General features: G+C 38.8%; 1 protein-coding gene across 1 annotated transcript in view; it reads right to left on the bottom strand.

Moving 5' to 3' along the window:
* ZSWIM6 (zinc finger SWIM-type containing 6) overlaps window positions 1–17652 on the bottom strand; it is a 224657-nt gene that overhangs the window by 67057 nt on the left and 139948 nt on the right. The window contains exon 2 of the mRNA XM_055422014.2: window positions 15401–15757. Within this exon, the coding sequence (XP_055277989.2) occupies window positions 15401–15757 (357 nt within the window). The remainder of the gene's footprint in view (window positions 1–15400; window positions 15758–17652) is intronic.

Genomic DNA, 17652 nt, shown 5'->3' with positions numbered 1-17652 from the left:
GGCAGGAAAAGGAAGCATTGGATCTACAAGTGAGATTAAGAGCTGAAGCAGAGGCCTCAGGCAGAAAGGACCACGGCGTGTGGGTGAAACAAAAGGTAAATGTCCATGCAGCTCAGCAGCAGGGGATGAGGGAGAAGAGCAACGCACGACAACTCTGGAGAACAGAAGGGCCAAGGAGCACTGACAAGTGAGGAGCTTATGTTTACTCCCAAAAGTAGTGAGTGGTAATTCACAACAAGGTCATGCAGAGTAGAAGAAAAGAATACTCTAGAAAGTAAAAGATGTTCTGCTCTGATACACAGCAATTTCAACGGTCCTCCCATGGAGTATTAAGCAGCCATAAAAATGAATGTGAAGAGTCTTTATGTACTGCAATGGATATGGGCGATCAGGGAACTCAGAGAGACATGGTTTTCTGGATTATACAATTAGATAAAACACTGGACAACTCACTCCCTGATTCACAGAACACCAGAGCAGGATCAGGTTTTGGGGAGGAGCAGTGTTTGCATCATGAATACCGATTTTTTTATTATTATATTATTATTATTTTTTTAATACTTTGGCCTCACCTCTCGGTATTCAGGATCTTAGTTCCCCGACCAGGTATAGAACTTACACCCCCTGCAGTGGAAGCACTGAGTTTTAACCACTGGACCGCCAGAGAAGTCCATGAATTCAGTTTTAGACGTGGTGAATTTTACGTACCTCTGAGATACTCAGCCAGGAAGAGGGGAAAGGATTTAAAGTATGGAGCTAGATATACCATGGGACGTGGTACAGGGTAAAAAAATTGTCTAGGATGGAACCATACAGAAGGCCAACATTTAAAGGCTGGGCAAGAGCCACTATCAGCCAATCAAGCACTGGGAGGGCTGGGGGGAAACAAGGAGGGAGAAAGATATAAATACATGCCACTCCTACCAAGGAAGGAAACCCTATCAAAAACTAACTACTGCTCAAGCATCCTCAGTTCAGTTCATTTCAGTCGCTCAGTCATGTCCGACTCTCCGCGACCCCATGAATCACAGCACGCCAGCATCCTCACATGAATTATATTTCATTTTCTTCTCACAACGTCCCCTGGAGGTGAGTATAGCTCATGATCCCCTTTCTATAGAAGGAGAGACACAGGTTCAGGGTGGTTATGACCATGACCTGTCTATCCACAGCCCACACTGCCAAATGCAGTCTCCCAATTCTCTCCCCTGCCGAAGAATATATCCCAGAACCTTGGAGCTCAAGTTGAACCCTGAAAGCATCAAGGCAGTGGTTGTCAACCATAAATCAAAGAAAAATTTAAGGAAGAATACTGGGATCTGTTAGCCTGTTTCTTCTTTACAGGAAAACTTAAGCACACACAATACTGTGAAGAGCTAATTAACTACTGGGGTTCTATCTGTATCCCATAGGGATACACAATCCCTAATCCCGCTCACCGCTTTGACTCTAGAGAAAGATGACACAGACACATACCTGCACAAAGACAGGTCTGTTTCCTCAACCCTAATCTTCTATTATGTAGGAATAAAAAATTAAGTACTAAAAATTAGAAATCTTCTCATGTGACTATGCAGGAAACAATTTAGTCATAAGAATGCACACAAAGGTAACTAGTTGATAAATAAAACATATATTTAAACACAACTCAACATTTTAGGAAAAAGACACGTACACTTTACATTATACACCAGGAAATTCATGTTTACAACAACCCTCCCAAAAGAGGAAATTTATTTATTAAACTTTAATGCTAAAGTCTAAATGCTTAAATCCTAACATGTCATGATTATATGCATTAAAGTATTGCCTAAGCCTTGCATAAAATGTAGATGTGCTAGATTTATTTCTACTTGCTAATGGCTGTCTATAATCAAAGACAAACCTCTCAGAATTTAGCTTTGAGAAAAGCAGGCAAAGAGAAACATAATCCAAGCATTTATACATTCACTATTAGATATAACCCACATTGGACAGGAACCAGAATCTGTGTATATAAATTAAATGGTCCTTTAAAATGTTTTAAAACTATCATATTTTTTACCCTTATTTATATTTATAATTATAAACTCTATAACTTTTACAACTGTGTAATTAATCTTTGTGAGCATTTTATGACTAAAGCTTAATTTTACAAAGTTTCAAGCCTTCAGGGAAAGTGAAATTATCTGTTGAACAAAGTGCAATGGTTTTACTGTGTCTTGCTCCCAGCCAGAGTATGAATTTGATTCTCTCTCCTACCTTGGTTACATAATGCCACAGGAGGAGAGCAAAGGGGAGTTCATGAACGTGGAGGACTACTGTCCAAGCCTCTGGCCTTCCCTGTCTGCTACTTGATTTGGTTCTTCTTTAGTTTTGATTTACTCCAGCATCAAAACTATTACCCCAGCAGTTCTCAAGATCAGGAGTGTATCAAGACTCTTGAGGCACACTGTGAAAAGTAGATGCTTAGGCACCACTTCAGACCTACTGAACCAGAATCCTTGCCACAGATAATATGGCAGGGGCCGTGGAGATGGGAAGTGCGACTGGGAAACACAATTATGTATACGGAGGGACTCTTAAACATGGTGCCACATTTTGGATCTTCTGATTGAAAAGTATTTAGGGTCCAGTGTACTCACTAAAGTACAATAAATTTAAGACCTCTTGACTAAGATATCTGTCTCTTATCACAAAAACAGTCATTTCCAAGCACTGGACACCACCAAATCACACTGCAAATTTTAAACTGAGATATTAAGACATATTCAATAACTGGCTTATGCTATGTTTGGTATGTGGAATTATTCACAGCTTTGTATTCTAATGGGGAATTTAATTATTTCTCTTTTCTTAAAACTGCTGGAAAACAAATTCAAACAAAAAGTGAAAGGCTTTACATCTTCATCTTAATGGTGACCTAACTGCCTCATGGGAAATAGATGGGGAAACAGTGTCAGACTTTATTTTGGGGGGCTCCAAAATCACTGCAGATGCTAATTGCAGCCAGGAAATTAAAAGATGCTTACTCCTTGGAAGGAAAGTTATGACCAGCCTAGATAGCATATTAAAAAGCAGAGACATTACTTTGCCAACAAAGGTCCGTCTAGTCAAGGCGATGGTTTTTCCCGTGGTCATGTATGGATGTGAGAGTTGGACTGTGAAGAAAGCTGATCGCCGAAGAATTGATGCTTTTGAACTGTGGTATTGGAGAAGACTCTTGAGAGTCCCTTGGACTGCAAGGAGATCCAAGCAGTCCATTCTAAAGGAGATCAATCCTGGGTGTTCATTGGAAGGACTGATGCTAAAGCTGAAACTCCAATACTTTGGCCACCTCATGCGACAAGTTGACTCACTGGAAAAGACTGATGCTGGGAGGGATTGGGGGTAGGAGGAGACAGGGACTACAGAGAATGAGATGGCTGGATGGAATTGCCAACTCGATGGACATGAATTTGAGTGAACTCCGGGAGTTGGTGATGGACAGGGAGGCCTGGCGTGCTGTGGTTCATGGGGTCGCAAAGAGTCGGACACGACTGAGTGACTGAACTGAACTGAACTGCCTCAATACCATGGTTGTCCAAATAATGCTTTAAGCATTTACATTTAAGTAGCAGTGCTCTTTTCTTGTTGTTGTTAAAATTAAATTGTCAAATTCAGTCTACAGAGGAAGAATGCAGGAAGCAGATGTCTACACTGCAGAGGTGATTAATTCATCCTCTTTTGCAGGACCTATAAAGTAATGCCATCTCCTACAGTTTTAGTGCCTGCTATTAAAGATGGGAAACATTAAGTCTGTGGCTTACAAAGACACAGGTACACCTGTCTTACAAGCTGAAAGCAAAAATCCTGACATCAAACATTGGCACTGAGAGAGAAAAGGCAATGCAGCAAACTTCAGTGATACAGGTTCAGGAAAAAAAAAATCTTTCTTTAGCAAGAATAAGAACTAGAAGACCACTGAAAAATAATGTAATAATGTGTACTGAATAAACACACACTTGAGAAAAGCTTTAACTTTTATTCTTACTGAAATCCTCATTTCAAGGCAGTAACTAATGTCTTCATTTCCATATACAATTTTGTGGTGGCTGAAACAGCTAGATCCTTCGTCATCTGTTCTCAATGGTCAGCCCATGTAATTCTACTCCCATGATGCAGTGCGGTGTCCTCTCTAACAGCTGTTAGAGGACAACCTGTTTAGCCTGGAAGCTAATGACAAAGGGAGTCCTGGCATGCGCCAGCCTCTGCTCCCTCAACAAGCCACCTTCCCTTTAGCTAAATGCCAAAGAAATAAATAAGTAGCACTGTAATCAGGATATAGCTCAGGGAACTCAAATAGGCCTGTCAAGGTTTATAGCTCCTCTACTCTTTTCCTCTCACCTGACTTTATTACTCATCTCTTATTATCTTTTAATTTACTTCAGAAGTTCCAGTGATATACTTATTCACGTACAGAAATAATCATGTATTTTATATGGATAAAGAGCAATAAAACACTTGTACATTCATTAATGCTCATTAAAAAATGAACAATATAAGCATAGAGTGCTTAAGAGTTAGGTCATTTTCCATAACCTAGCTAACAGAGGTATTAACGTATTAGCAATTACTTGGTACACAATAATTAAATGCAAAGTTCTCATAAAGTCTCATTTTTACATAACCTGACTCTTTTGATTTATTAAAAGAGATCTACTATGTTTGCAAGAATCAAGAATGATTTGCTCAGATTTTCAAAGATTTTTTTTTTTTTAAACTTCACAAATATTTTCCTCAACAATACCACTGCCAGCTGAAGACTCACGTCAACTGCCACATCACAATGATGGATAATAGCAACTCAACTTTATTCCGTTATAACTCTCCTGACCTTATGAAATAGGTACTCTTTACAGACTATGTTTTACAAATAAGAAAACTAAGCCCTGAGGAGATTTAGTTCCTTCCCTCCACTAAAAGTGCTGGAAAGCAAAGAGACTAGAATTCTAATGTAGGCTGTCTAACTTCTAAGCTCTTAAACACTCTGAGTACTCTTACAGTGCAAGGGGTGAAAAACCTACAGTGGGGGAGATGGGAATAACAAGCTCATAGAGCCAACATGGAAACTTGTTCTTGTTGCTCCGTCACTAAGTTCTGTCGGACAATTTGCGACCCATGGACTGCAGCACACCAGGCTTCCCTGTCCTTCACGATCTGCTGGAGTTTTCTCATATCCATCGATTTGGCAATGCCATCCAAGCATCTCATCCTCTGTTGTTCCCTTCTCCTCCATTAAGGAGAGAGGGATGGTGAGGAAACCGAGCACAGCAGGTAACAAGCCACTGACAGTTATGAGAGTCGGGGTAGTGTCAGAGACGACTATACGGTATGAGAGAAGGCACGATTTGGAGGTAAAAGCAGAAAGGATAAAGGGTAACAAGCTAAAAGTAACTTGGCTGCTTCTGTACTACCGTGTCATGCATACCTGCTGGGCCAGAGATGTGACGCCCCCCAAAAGATCACTTCTCTTCTGCTAAAACGAAATGTTTTTCCACATGAAGATGCTCATGTGTGCATAACTGTATATTTCAACAATTTTTCAGAAGAAATTTAAATCATATACATCAAGTTCTAATTAAAACTTAATGGTAAAACTAGTAATTTTTGAAGAGAAATTTGGCAGTAATTATAAAACTCAAAATGCCAATACCAATTGTTCTGGCATTTCTACTATTAACTAAAAATCTATTACTCAAAAGCACTTGCACAAATTCACACATACAAAAGGAATGCTCACAGCAGAATTGCACATAGTAAAAAAAAAAATGAAAACAATTTTGAAACCATTTGGTATGTTAATGATTAAACAGACCCATAATATGTAATACTACACAGCACTTAACACAGTAACAGACCTTTTTGTACTAGTAAGAGAAAGTATTCATGATGTATGAAAAAAAGAAACTACAAAAAAAGTTTTAAAACTGTTTTTAAAAAATTACGTACTTGTGTGTGCACCAAAAAACTGCCTCAAAAACTATAAACCACACTATCAGCAGTGGCTGCCTTGGGGAAATAAGGGAATTAGCGGAGACTAAGAGAGCCAATGAGTACTTGTCTTTTTATCTTCATTTACTTCTATACATTTTTCAACATGTATTCTTTTTTTTTTACTTTTAAGTTTCACACTACTGCACTTTTAGAAAGCACATTTAAAGCAACTTTAATTCTCTCCTACAGATTTGCTAATTAAATTGACCACCACTAGTAGGTCATACCTTTGTTTCACCAACTGTCAATGACAGAACATTCTACAATAGAAAGGATAATGCTTGTAATAACCAAATTATCTCCCTAGGATAACTGAAAAACTGGTTGCTAATGCAAGCCCAATTACATGAATATGACCATCCACAGGGAAACAAAAGGAAGAGAGATGTGACATGAAGCCTCCATCAAACGACTCCAACTGTCACTCACTTATATTTGGAACATGTGTACAAGAATAAATCTCCAAATTCTAAGAAAGCAGAATTTTAAAATGATATGGTTACTTTTTTTAAAGTACCATTGATTTACAACATTATATTAGATTTAGGTGTTCAGTGTTTTTATAGACAATACTCCATCAAAAGTAACTACACTATAATGGTTATAATTCCCTATACTATACAATATACCCTCTTGTTTATCTATTTTTTAATATACAGTGGTTTGTATCTCTTAATCTCATAACCCTAATTTGACCCTCCTCCCTTACCTCTCCCCTCTGGTAACACTAATTTGTTTTTTTATATCTGTAAGTCTCCTTCTACTTTGCTGTATACATGTTATTATTTTAGATTCCACATATCATTGATATCATAGAGCATTTGTCTTTCCCTGTCTTATTTCGCTAAGCATAATGGCCTCTAGGTCCATCCTTGTTCCTACAAATGGCAAACTTTCATTATTTTCCTATGACAGAGTAGTATTCCACTTGTATTCATATACCCCTTCTTCTTTATCCAATTGTCTACTGATGGACACTTTAAAGTGAAAGTCACTCAGTCGCATCTGACTCTTTGCAATCCCATGGACTATGTAGTCTTCAGAATTCTCCAGGCCAGAATACTGGAAAGGGTAACAATTCCCCTCTCCAGGGGATCTTTCCAACCCAGGGTTCGAACCCAGGTCTTCTGCACTGCAGGAGGATTCTTTACCAGCTGAGTCACTAGGGAAGCTGGGTTGTTTCCGAATCTCGGCTATTCTAAATAGTGCTGCTATGAACACTGGGGTGCATGTACCTTTTCAAATTACTCTTTTTTTTTTTTTGCTGCATTCCAGGAGTGAATCTATTGTTCAATCTATTTGTAGTTTTTCATTTTTTTTTTTAAGGAACCTCTGTATTGTTTGTAATGTAATGTCTCTAATGTAAGTGGCTGCACCAATTTACACTCCCACCAACAGAGGATAAGTGTCCCCTTTTCTCCACATCCTCTCCAACATCTGTTATTTGTAGACTTTTTTAAAAAATTACTTATTTACTTATGGCTATACTGGGTCCTTGTTGCACAGGCTTTTCTCTAGTTTCAGTGAGCGGGGGCTACTCTCTAGTTGTGATGTGCAGACTTTTCATTGTGGTGGCTTCTTTTGTTGCAGACCACAGACTCTAGGGTTTGGGCTTCAGTACTTGAGGCAAGTAGGCTCAGGAGTTGTGGTTCTCGAGCTCTAGAGCAGTCTCAGTAGTTGTGGCACACAGGCTTAGCTGCTCCGCATGTGGGATCTCCCCAGATCAAAAATCGAACCCGTATCTCCTGCACTGACAGGCAGACTCCTAACCACTAAGCTACCAGGGAAGACCTGTTATTTGAAGATTTTTTGATGATGGCCACCCTGACAGGTATGAGGTGATATCTTACTGCTATTTTAATTTGCATTTCTCTAACAATTAGTGGTGTTGAGCATCTTTTCATGTGTCTGTTAGCCATCTATCTTTCTTTTTTGGAAACAGGTCTATTCAAGTCTTCATCCATTTTTTTGAATGTTTTTTTTGATACTGAGTTATATGAGCTATTTGTACATTTTAGATATTAATCCCACATCAGTCATATCATTTGCAGGTATTTTCTCCCATTCTATATAGGCTTATTGTTTTGCCAATGGTTTCCTTTACTGTGCAAATGCTTTGAAGTTTAACTAGGTTCTATTTATTTTTGCTTTTTCTTTTTTGCCTTAGGAGACAGATGCAAAACATACTGCTACAATTTACATCATAAGTGTTCTGCCTCTGTTCTCTTCTAGAAGTTCTATGGTTTCAGGTCTTACATTTAAGTCATTAATCCATTTTGATTTTTTTTTAATGTTGGAAGAAAATGTTCTAATCTCTGTTTCATGTGTGGCTGTCCAGCTTTCCCAGAACCACATGATGAAGAGATTGCCTTCTTTCCATTGTGTATTCTTGCCCCTTTTGTTGTAGATTAATTGACCACAGGTGTGTGAATTTACTTCTGGGCTCTTTATTCTGTTCATTAATCTCTGTGTCTGGTTTCTGTACCAGTACCATGCTGTTTTGATTACTGTAGCTTCGTGGTATAGTTTGATAAGAGGATTGGTGACAGCTCCAACTTTGTTCTTTTCTCTCAAGATTGCTTTCGTAATTCTGCGTCTTTTGTGGTTCCATATGAATTTTACGCTAAAGCCTTTGACTGTATGGATCATAACAAACTGTGGAAAATTCTTAAAGAGATGGGAATCCCAGAATATCTTACCTGTTTCCTGAGAAATCTGTATGTCGGTCAAGAAGCAACAGTAAGAACCTTATATCAAACAACTGACTGGTTCAAAATTGAGAAAGGAGTACAACAAGGCTGTTTATTGTCACCCTGTTTATTTAACTTATATGCATAGCACATCATGTGAATGTTGGGCTGGATGAGTTACAGGCTGGAATCAAGATTGCCAGGAGAATATCAATATGTACATGATACCACTTTAATGGCAGAAAGTAAAGAGGAACTGAAGAGCCTCTTGTTGCGGGTGAAAGAAGAAAGTGAAAAAGCTGACCTAAAACTCAGTATTAAAACTAAGATCATGGCATCCAATCCCATCACTTCTTGGTAAATAGAAGGGGCAAAGGTGGAAGTAGTAACAGATTTCCTCTTCTAGGGCTCTAAAATCACTGTGGATGGTGACTGCAGCCATGAAAGTAGAAGAAAACTGCTTCTTGGCAGGAAAGCTACAACAAACCTAGACAGTGTACAAGCAAAGACATCACTCTGCCAGCAAAGGTCCATATAGTCAAGACTATGGTCTTTCTAGTAGTCGTGTACGAATGTGAGGGTTGGACCATAAAGAAGGCAGAGCACCAAAACATTCATACTTCTGAACTGTGGTGTTGGAGAAGACTCTTGAGAGTCCCATGGACAGCAAGGAGATCAAACCAGTCAATCCTAAAGGAAATCAGTCGTGAATATTCTCTGGAAGGACTGATGCTGAAGCTGAAGCTCCAACACTTTGGCCACCTGATGTGAAAAGATCCTGAAGCTGGGAAGGACTGAAGGCAGAAGGAGAAGAGGGCAACAGAGGATGGAATGATTGGAAGGCAGCACTGATTCAACAGACATGAACTTAAGCAAAGTCCAGGACATGGTGAAGGACACGGAGGCCTGGCATACTGCAATCCATGGGGTCACACAGAGTCGGACACAACTTGGCAACTCGACAACAACAACAATGAAGTTTAGAATTTTCTGTCCTAATTTTGTGGAAAATGTCATTGTTATTTGATGGGGATTGTATCAAATCTGTAGGCTGTTTTGGGTAGTATATCCATTTTAACAATATTAATCACTCCAATTCAAGAGCATGAGATATCTTTTCATTTCTGTGTATCATCTTCATTTTCCTTCATCAATGTTTTATTGTTTTCAGAGTACAGGCCTTTCACCTACTCAGTTAAATTTATTCCTATGTATTTTATTCTTTTCCATTTAATTTTTAATGACATCTTTTTTTACTTTCTTTGTCTGATATTTCATTATTAATGTACAGAAATGCAACAGATTTCTGTATATTAACCTGTAGCCTGCAACTTTGCTGAATTCATTTATCAGCTTTTGGGTGGAAATTTTAGGGTTTTCTATGTGAATAGTAACAATTTTACTTCTTTCAATTTTTATTTCTTTTTTCTGTCTGACTGCTGTGGTGAGATCTTCCAATACTATCTTAAATAGAAGTGGTGGGAGTAGACATCCTTGTCTTATTCCTGAATTTGGAGGAAAGGCTTTCAGCTTTTCACCACCGAGTATGATTTTTAACTATATATGGGTTTGTCATAAATGATCTTTATTACATAATAAAGGACATTGTTACTTTTTGTTTAACTAATTGTTGAGTGTCCATTACTTCTTAAATACTGTCCTTAGAAAAGTTGCCAAAAGATACAGGTCATAGTTCTAGCCCTGATGGAGCTTACAATCAAGTAAAAATAAGCTACACAACAAACATGGGACTGCTGAATAGATTCGCTTGTTTGGTAGTATCTGGGAGAGACTGAATGGATTGTTACATACAACGGTTGGGACATGGAAGTATTTGAAGGCTAAATTAAGCAAGACAGGCAGGCATGAATGGAATTTATACTGCTAGTTTTATACAAAACCATGCTGAAACAAAACGAAATGTCTGATGGAAGAACACCAAATGCACACTTGGGCAGAAGAGGTACATTGGTCCTTCTGTGTGTGTCTGTACAAAAATACCACCACCAGTCACAGAGCCAGGGGTGGGAAAGAGCTTACATGTCATGTGTCACCCCTCACCTGACATGGAAGTAGAACTGACTCAAACAACTGAATCTGAATTGCACAGGTCCACTTACAGAGGATTTTTTTCAACAGTATGAATCAATACTAAGTACTACATAATCCCCAGTCCAATCACAGATGCAGAACTGCAGACACAGAAGACCTGTGGGTACGCGGAACCACAGATGCAGAGGAACTGCAGGCACCCAGGACTAACCACATCAGTTACCTGTGGGTTTTCAACTGCACACATGGTTGATGTCCCTAACACCCAAACTGTCCAAAGGTCAACTGTACATCCCTGCCACATTTGGCTGACTGAGACGGTATCTCTGGACACTCGACAGTGAAATGAGAGATGAATCTAGCCTGCTTTGGGGACTGACTCAAGCACTGGAGGTAAAGGGCCACAGAAATGATATCCTTTCCCTCTGTTCCAAGAAGAGACCAATGCCACAGGTGACACGCAATCTGCCCCTTTTTGTCGTAGTCTGCCTAGTACAGACTATCCCAGAGGGAGGTCACCAAAAGGAAGAGCAAAAGGGGAAAAAGTAGAAGAGGAAATATACGCCAGAGAGTCAGAGGACAGCAAGCTGACCTCCAACTCTATTATCATCCATCCCCCAATAGGTTTCTTTTCTCTTCTGTTTAACTATGACTACTTATGGGTACCCCAACATGAGGTAAACTCTTTTCTTTAATATTTTACATATATAAGTATGAATAACATTTTTTCCAATGCCACTAGTGAAGATTATGAGCATTTTAAAGATAAGAGAAATGAGTCTTACCCAGGGTCACACAGGTAATATACAGCAGAGATAATAATGTACTCTATGTCTCCAGGTTTCAATGTTCTGTCCAGATACCACAATTCACTAATTTATAATACATTAATAAGAAACGTAAAAGACCAAAAAATGGCTGGGATGAATTAACCAAGAGAGCAGGTTAGCATTTAGAAATCCATAAATTTCTAAACACTGAGAAAAAAACAATAGTTTCTCTTTTTTTGGAGAATATGGAAGCTAGAAAGTTTTATTATAATATAAAATCATGGTAAACAATTTTGCTTATCAATGCAAAACTACAACTGGCAATCTCCCTGGAGGGCCATTAACATCAATTAACTACCTTACAGCCACTTTTTAGCACACAATAATTGATTTAATCTAATCAAAATTATGTGGAAAATTTTATGAAACTAAAATGAAATGTAAAAACCTGACAAGGACCGAACAATTATGATAACTAAGTCTGTATTTCAAGTACTTTTACTCAATCTGTGATCCTGGGTAAGTCACCAACCCATTCTCCCTGGTTTCTTCATCGACAAACTATTACAATTATAAATTTGCAATATGCAGCTTACAAGGAAATTATCAGGAACAATATGCCTGGAATAGACTTGAGAAAGCTTTTAATTCCTTAGCATAAAGTTCTTTTAAAAATATCTCAAAATAGTAAGTAAAGCAACTAATAGAATTTTAAGAAGCTTTAGGACAAGTTCGTAAGGAAAAGGAAAAACCTACTGTTAGCAGCATAGTTTGCATTTACTTAAAAATTGTATTATGGCTTTCTTTTAAAAAGGATTTAGATAAGATAAACCTCATTCTCTTTAAGATACCTACTAACAAAATCTAATCTAAATCCTATCCTAACTCTATTTATCTAGTTAGGTAAAAGTGATGCTTTTCCTTACAGAAAAATGAACTCTTCCCAATATTCATGTTCAAGACATTTTTCTCAAAGAAAAAAAAATACATCCTCAAAACCATGCAAGAAAATACTGCTTAAAAAATGAGCTAGAGGATGCTTAATGTACAGATGTCTGGAGGCAGGTGGAACCATGTAGTCAAATAACTGCAAAACATTTTAAATCCCACCCCCTACTAAGTCATCAATCTAACAGTTAAAATAAGACCCTCCAGGGAGCAGATTTCCCATTTCATCACTTAAGGTCACGGCCTGCTTTCTAACTCTTCTTTTTTGCCACTTGTCACACTAGAATGGAAAGCAGGAAGGCAGCTTGTGTAATTGGCTCACTTCCAGGCTAGGAGCAAATCTGATGATAAATTAAGTGGAGAAAGCTGGCAGGAGAAACTGCTCAAGTTCACTGCTCTCATGGAGCTGTTCTCACACAACAGTTATCTGAAAATCACATTCAGTTTAAAGCTAACCTGCATTCTGTCCTTGATATTTCCTTAGTTTTTTTTCTTCTAATTTTAGAAAGTTGAAAGAAATATAATGTCATGTGAACACTTTCTTACATCCAACCTTAGACTGTTTCATCAGTCCCACTATTTTGATGCAGAAATGGATATTAAAAGCTTTTAGAGAAGAAATTTGGGGGGCTGCTATCCTTTAAAACAAGGAAGACAAAAGCAGAACAAACAACTAACTTGGTATGGACCACTGGTTAAACTAAAACTCTGAGAAATAAATGACCAAGTGGATTATATGAATTTTAAAGAAAGGGAAAAAAGGGAGTGCATTAAAGTTTGAAGAAATGGTATATGCTATTCTTCTGCCTTCAGTGAATGTTTTAATAAGAAGCCACAAAAAGGCTCCTGAGAAATCTCTGAGATAACTGTTAGCTGGCCTGAATTTTCACACAGTAACGCAATTGAGACAGATGGTATGACAGAGCAGAAGCCTACTTAAACTTAAAGAGTCCTTGAGTGCACGTGCTTTCGGTGGGTCCAGGGTACTTGTGTGGCAGAGTTGTTTACCATCCTGTTACTCAACACTGGCAGACTCTACCAAGTAAAATGCTTTACACACCTTGTAACAGCTACTTTAATAAAGCTGAGACTGATACGGAGAGCACTAGAAGAAATGCGGTCATGTGGATTTTCCGCTGACATAAAAGACATACTAAAAGTATCATAAGACACCAGGAGACTTATAAAAGAATGTTCATAGTTTTATTCAAAACAAGGTTCATCAACAGTGAAAGGGACAAATAAATCATGGTGTCCTCATACCCAGAATACTCTCTAGGGAGCTAGTGTTCCAATAAGGTAACTACTAACCATGTGGCTACCGAACACCTGCAATGTGGCTAAAGTTTGAAATGAGATGTGTTTGTGGTTAAGTGTAAAACAGATTTTCAAAGAATAATGTGAATAAGAAGTGAAATATATATTTTTGTTAAATTTATGACTGTTAGACTAATATGAATATGCTGAATTGATTTCTTAGGTTTATTGAGATAAACATTTTAAAATCAATTTTACTTGTTTCTTTTTAAATATTTTAAATTACACATGTGGTTCACACTGCACTTCTATTGGTATTTCTAGTGCTGCTTAAGAGCAATGAAAATGAATGAACTAAAAGATACATGAAACAATGTAAATAAATCTCATAAACATGAGATGATGTTTATGATTATTCAAATGATTATTCAAATCATTCATGATTTTGAATGAAAGAAGTCAGATAGGGGCTTCCCTCATGGCTCAGTGGTAAAGAATCAGCCTGCCAATGCAGGGAATATGGGTTCGAGTCTCTGATCTGGGAAGATCCCACATGCTGCAGAGCAACTAAGCCCGTGTGCCACAACTACTGAGCCCAAGAGGCCGTGTTCCACAAGAGAAGGCACTGCAGGGAGAAGCCTGAATGCAGCAATGAAGACCCAGCACAGCCAAAAATTCATAAACAGATAAAATTTTAAAAAAAAAGTCAGATACCTAAAGCTTAAAATCAGGTAAGACTAAACCAGTGTTTAGTGATGTTAACAGTAAAACACAAAGCACCAAGGAAGTGACGACCATAAAAAAATCAGGCAATGGTTACCATGAGGAACAGAAAGGAGCTGGTGACTAAAAGTGAGGGGCACACGTGGAACCCTCTCAAGCGCCAAATGTGGTCTATTTTGTGGCCTGGGTGTTGGTTCACTTTGTTAATATGCACATATATATTTTATGCACTTTTTTGTTGCATCTCACAATTTTAAAAGTTTTTAGGAAATGAGTTCAAACTGCTTTCCTTAAACATTTACACTTTCTACGTCAGGTAAGAACTTTTCTAAAATGATAGGATTGAGTGAACTGGTCTCATATCTCAACTATGTAGACAGCTGATACACATGCTAACAAATAAGTGAGTTAAGTTCAGTGTATAAAAGACGTAAAAGAAACTTTTTGAGATTTCTTATATACAATATAAATCTAAATCCTCTCTAAACAAATTTTAGTATTTTTCTAAGAATAAATTATTTCTTAACATGCGGGATCATATCAGAAACTTAATGCCTTGGAAAATACACTGTTTGAAGAAAATGAAAAAAATTCTGCATATGTGCAAGTCAGTTTACTGACAACGGCTGACAAGGGTGAATTTGTGTTTACCATAGCCAATATCTAGTATTTGATAAAACTGTATTAATACAAAACATAAATGTTGAAGAGCCAAGCTTTAACAAATGAGAGATCTTTCTAAGAGATCTTGGTATCACAGAGAATGTACAGAACACTTCAGAAGAAATGTTTTAAAATGCAAAACTGAATTTAAACCCTCAGCTACCTAAAAGGTCAATGCTGATGATCTAATTTATATTTAATTTACTTTTATATAGAAGAATTAAACTTATAAATGAACAATAATCCCAAGAAGCAAGCTACAGAATGACTGTCTATACTCACCATGTACTTGGTTGATTTCTGAATTCTGGGAAAGAATTTCATCTGCTAATTTTTGAGCAGTTGGCAAAACTTCTGTGTGGTGCACTGTGATCAAATACTGTACAAACTTTTGTAGTTGGTCTCTATTCATTTGAAAGAGAGTCTCTGAAATGGGAAGATGCAATTTGACCTGATCTGGCTTGCGGATGCGGTATAAAGACAGTGCCACAACATGCGCACAATAAAATATGTCCTTGTTTCCACAGCTGCAGGTCACTGAGGTAATCTTGCAACGATCAAAGCTGATGGCCACGTTGCAAATAGTTTCTGGCTCCGATTGTATTGCAGGTTCTGTCACTGTGCCACTCAAGTGGAAACCTATGTGAAAGAAAGGGAGGAGAGAGTTCAGCTTCTGCATTCAGATGCTACAAAATATTTTAATTCTTTGAAATGTGTAGTACTTGACAGCAGTAAGAAAAACATGACAGCTTTTATTTTCAAGTAAAAACATTCAGGTCACTCAAACCTCCCTCCCCCAGCACCTTACAAGTAAAAAAAAAAAAAGCTATTTAACAGACATGCTCAAGTATTTTACCCAGCCATATGAAAACATTTACTGCAGTATACCACCATCACACCTATACATATGTGTATATATATACCACATCAGAACTATACCTAGATCACAGCTCTAATAAACCACCATTACACTATTTTACATCTGTGGTATAGTGGCTCAGAGAGCCTCTGGAGAAGGGGATGGCTACCCACTCCAGTATTTTTGCCTGGGAAATCCCATGGACAGAGGAGCCTGGAGCGCTACAGTCCATGGGGTCGTAAAGAGTCAGCCACGACTGAGTGACTAACACTTTCACTTTCATACTTGACCAAAATCAAGTAGTTTTCTCCCCCACCATCCTACCTGTTTTTAAACAATTTTTAAAAATAGAGTAGGTCATTCCAAGCTTTCTTCTCAACAAACTCCTCCCCTTCCTTCCACCTTTATTCCAGGCAGCCCCAATACAGCAATGTCTCTGAGGAATGGCTGCTGCTGCTGCTAAGTCACTTCAGTCATGTCCGACTCTGCGTGACCCCATAGACGGAAGCCCACCAGGCTCCCCCGTCCCTGGGATTCTCCAGGCAAGAACACTGGAGTGGGTTGCCATTTCCTTCTCCAATGTGTGAAAGTGAAAAGTGAAAGTGAAGTCGCTCAGTCGTGTCCGACCCTTAGCAATCCCACGGACTGCAGCCTACCAGGCTCCTCCATCCATCGGATTTTCTAGGCGATAGTACTGGAGTGGCTTGCCATTGCCTTCTCCGCTGAGGAATGGCAAAGCCCACCAAAACCTGAAACCAACACCACAGCTGAAGTAGCTCACAATGATGACTTTCTTTCCTATCACAGAGCAGGTGAAAGTGAGTGAAAGTCACTCAGTTGTGTCCAACTCTTTGCGACCCCATGGACTATAGAGTCCATGGAATTCTCCAGCCAAGAATAACGGAGTGGCTAGCCTTTCCCTTCTCCAGGAGATCTTCCCAACCTAGGGATCGAACCCAGGTCTCCTGCATTGCAGGCAGATCCTTTACCAACGGAGCTATCAGGGAAGCCCTCACACAGTGTAAAGCTGGTACAAACACACTCACCTGCACATATGGGTGCACAAAATCACGAAGCGGCAAGGGACCTTAGAGGCTGCATAACTTCAACTTAGAACCACAAAGAAATTCTCTACCACCTCATGACCAACGGCTTCAGACCACTGATTCGAAGGATCCGGCAATGAGACACTCAAGCCACACAAGCAGCAATTCCTCAAGGATAGCTTTAGCTACAGCTCACAGTCAACTGGAAACTGTCATCCACTGCCGTTGGCCGCAGTCAGTTAGTCCTGTCCTGTTCGGTCAGAGCATAAATTGCCCTCATTCCTTTTCCCTAAATATAGGGAGTTATCCTGAATTCTTTTTGGCACACCATTCAGTTCCATCTACCCTCTCTGAAAGTGACATGGAGAGGACGGTGATAAACTTTAAGGGGAATCCCTTTAGAAACCAGAAACCTTCAGGCCACACATTTACCTCAGGATTAAATACTTGACAGAAACTTGAATGTTACAAACGTAGTGAAGCTTCTCTCAGCCTTCCACTATCTATGCTGCTTGAATTAAACTTATCTAGCAGGCCACTGGAGAAGGCAATGGCACCCCACTCCAGTACTCTTGCGGGGAAAATCCCATGGGCGGAGGAGCCTGGTAGGCTGCAGTCCAAGGGGTCGC

This window comes from Moschus berezovskii, chromosome 18 (genome assembly GCF_049115385.1).
Source record: "Moschus berezovskii isolate FMDL1 chromosome 18, NW_MosBer_1.0, whole genome shotgun sequence".
NCBI lineage: Eukaryota > Metazoa > Chordata > Mammalia > Artiodactyla > Moschidae > Moschus > Moschus berezovskii.
The sequence above is the reverse complement of the archived record's forward strand: the minus strand, read 5'-3'. Positions and strand labels throughout refer to the sequence as shown.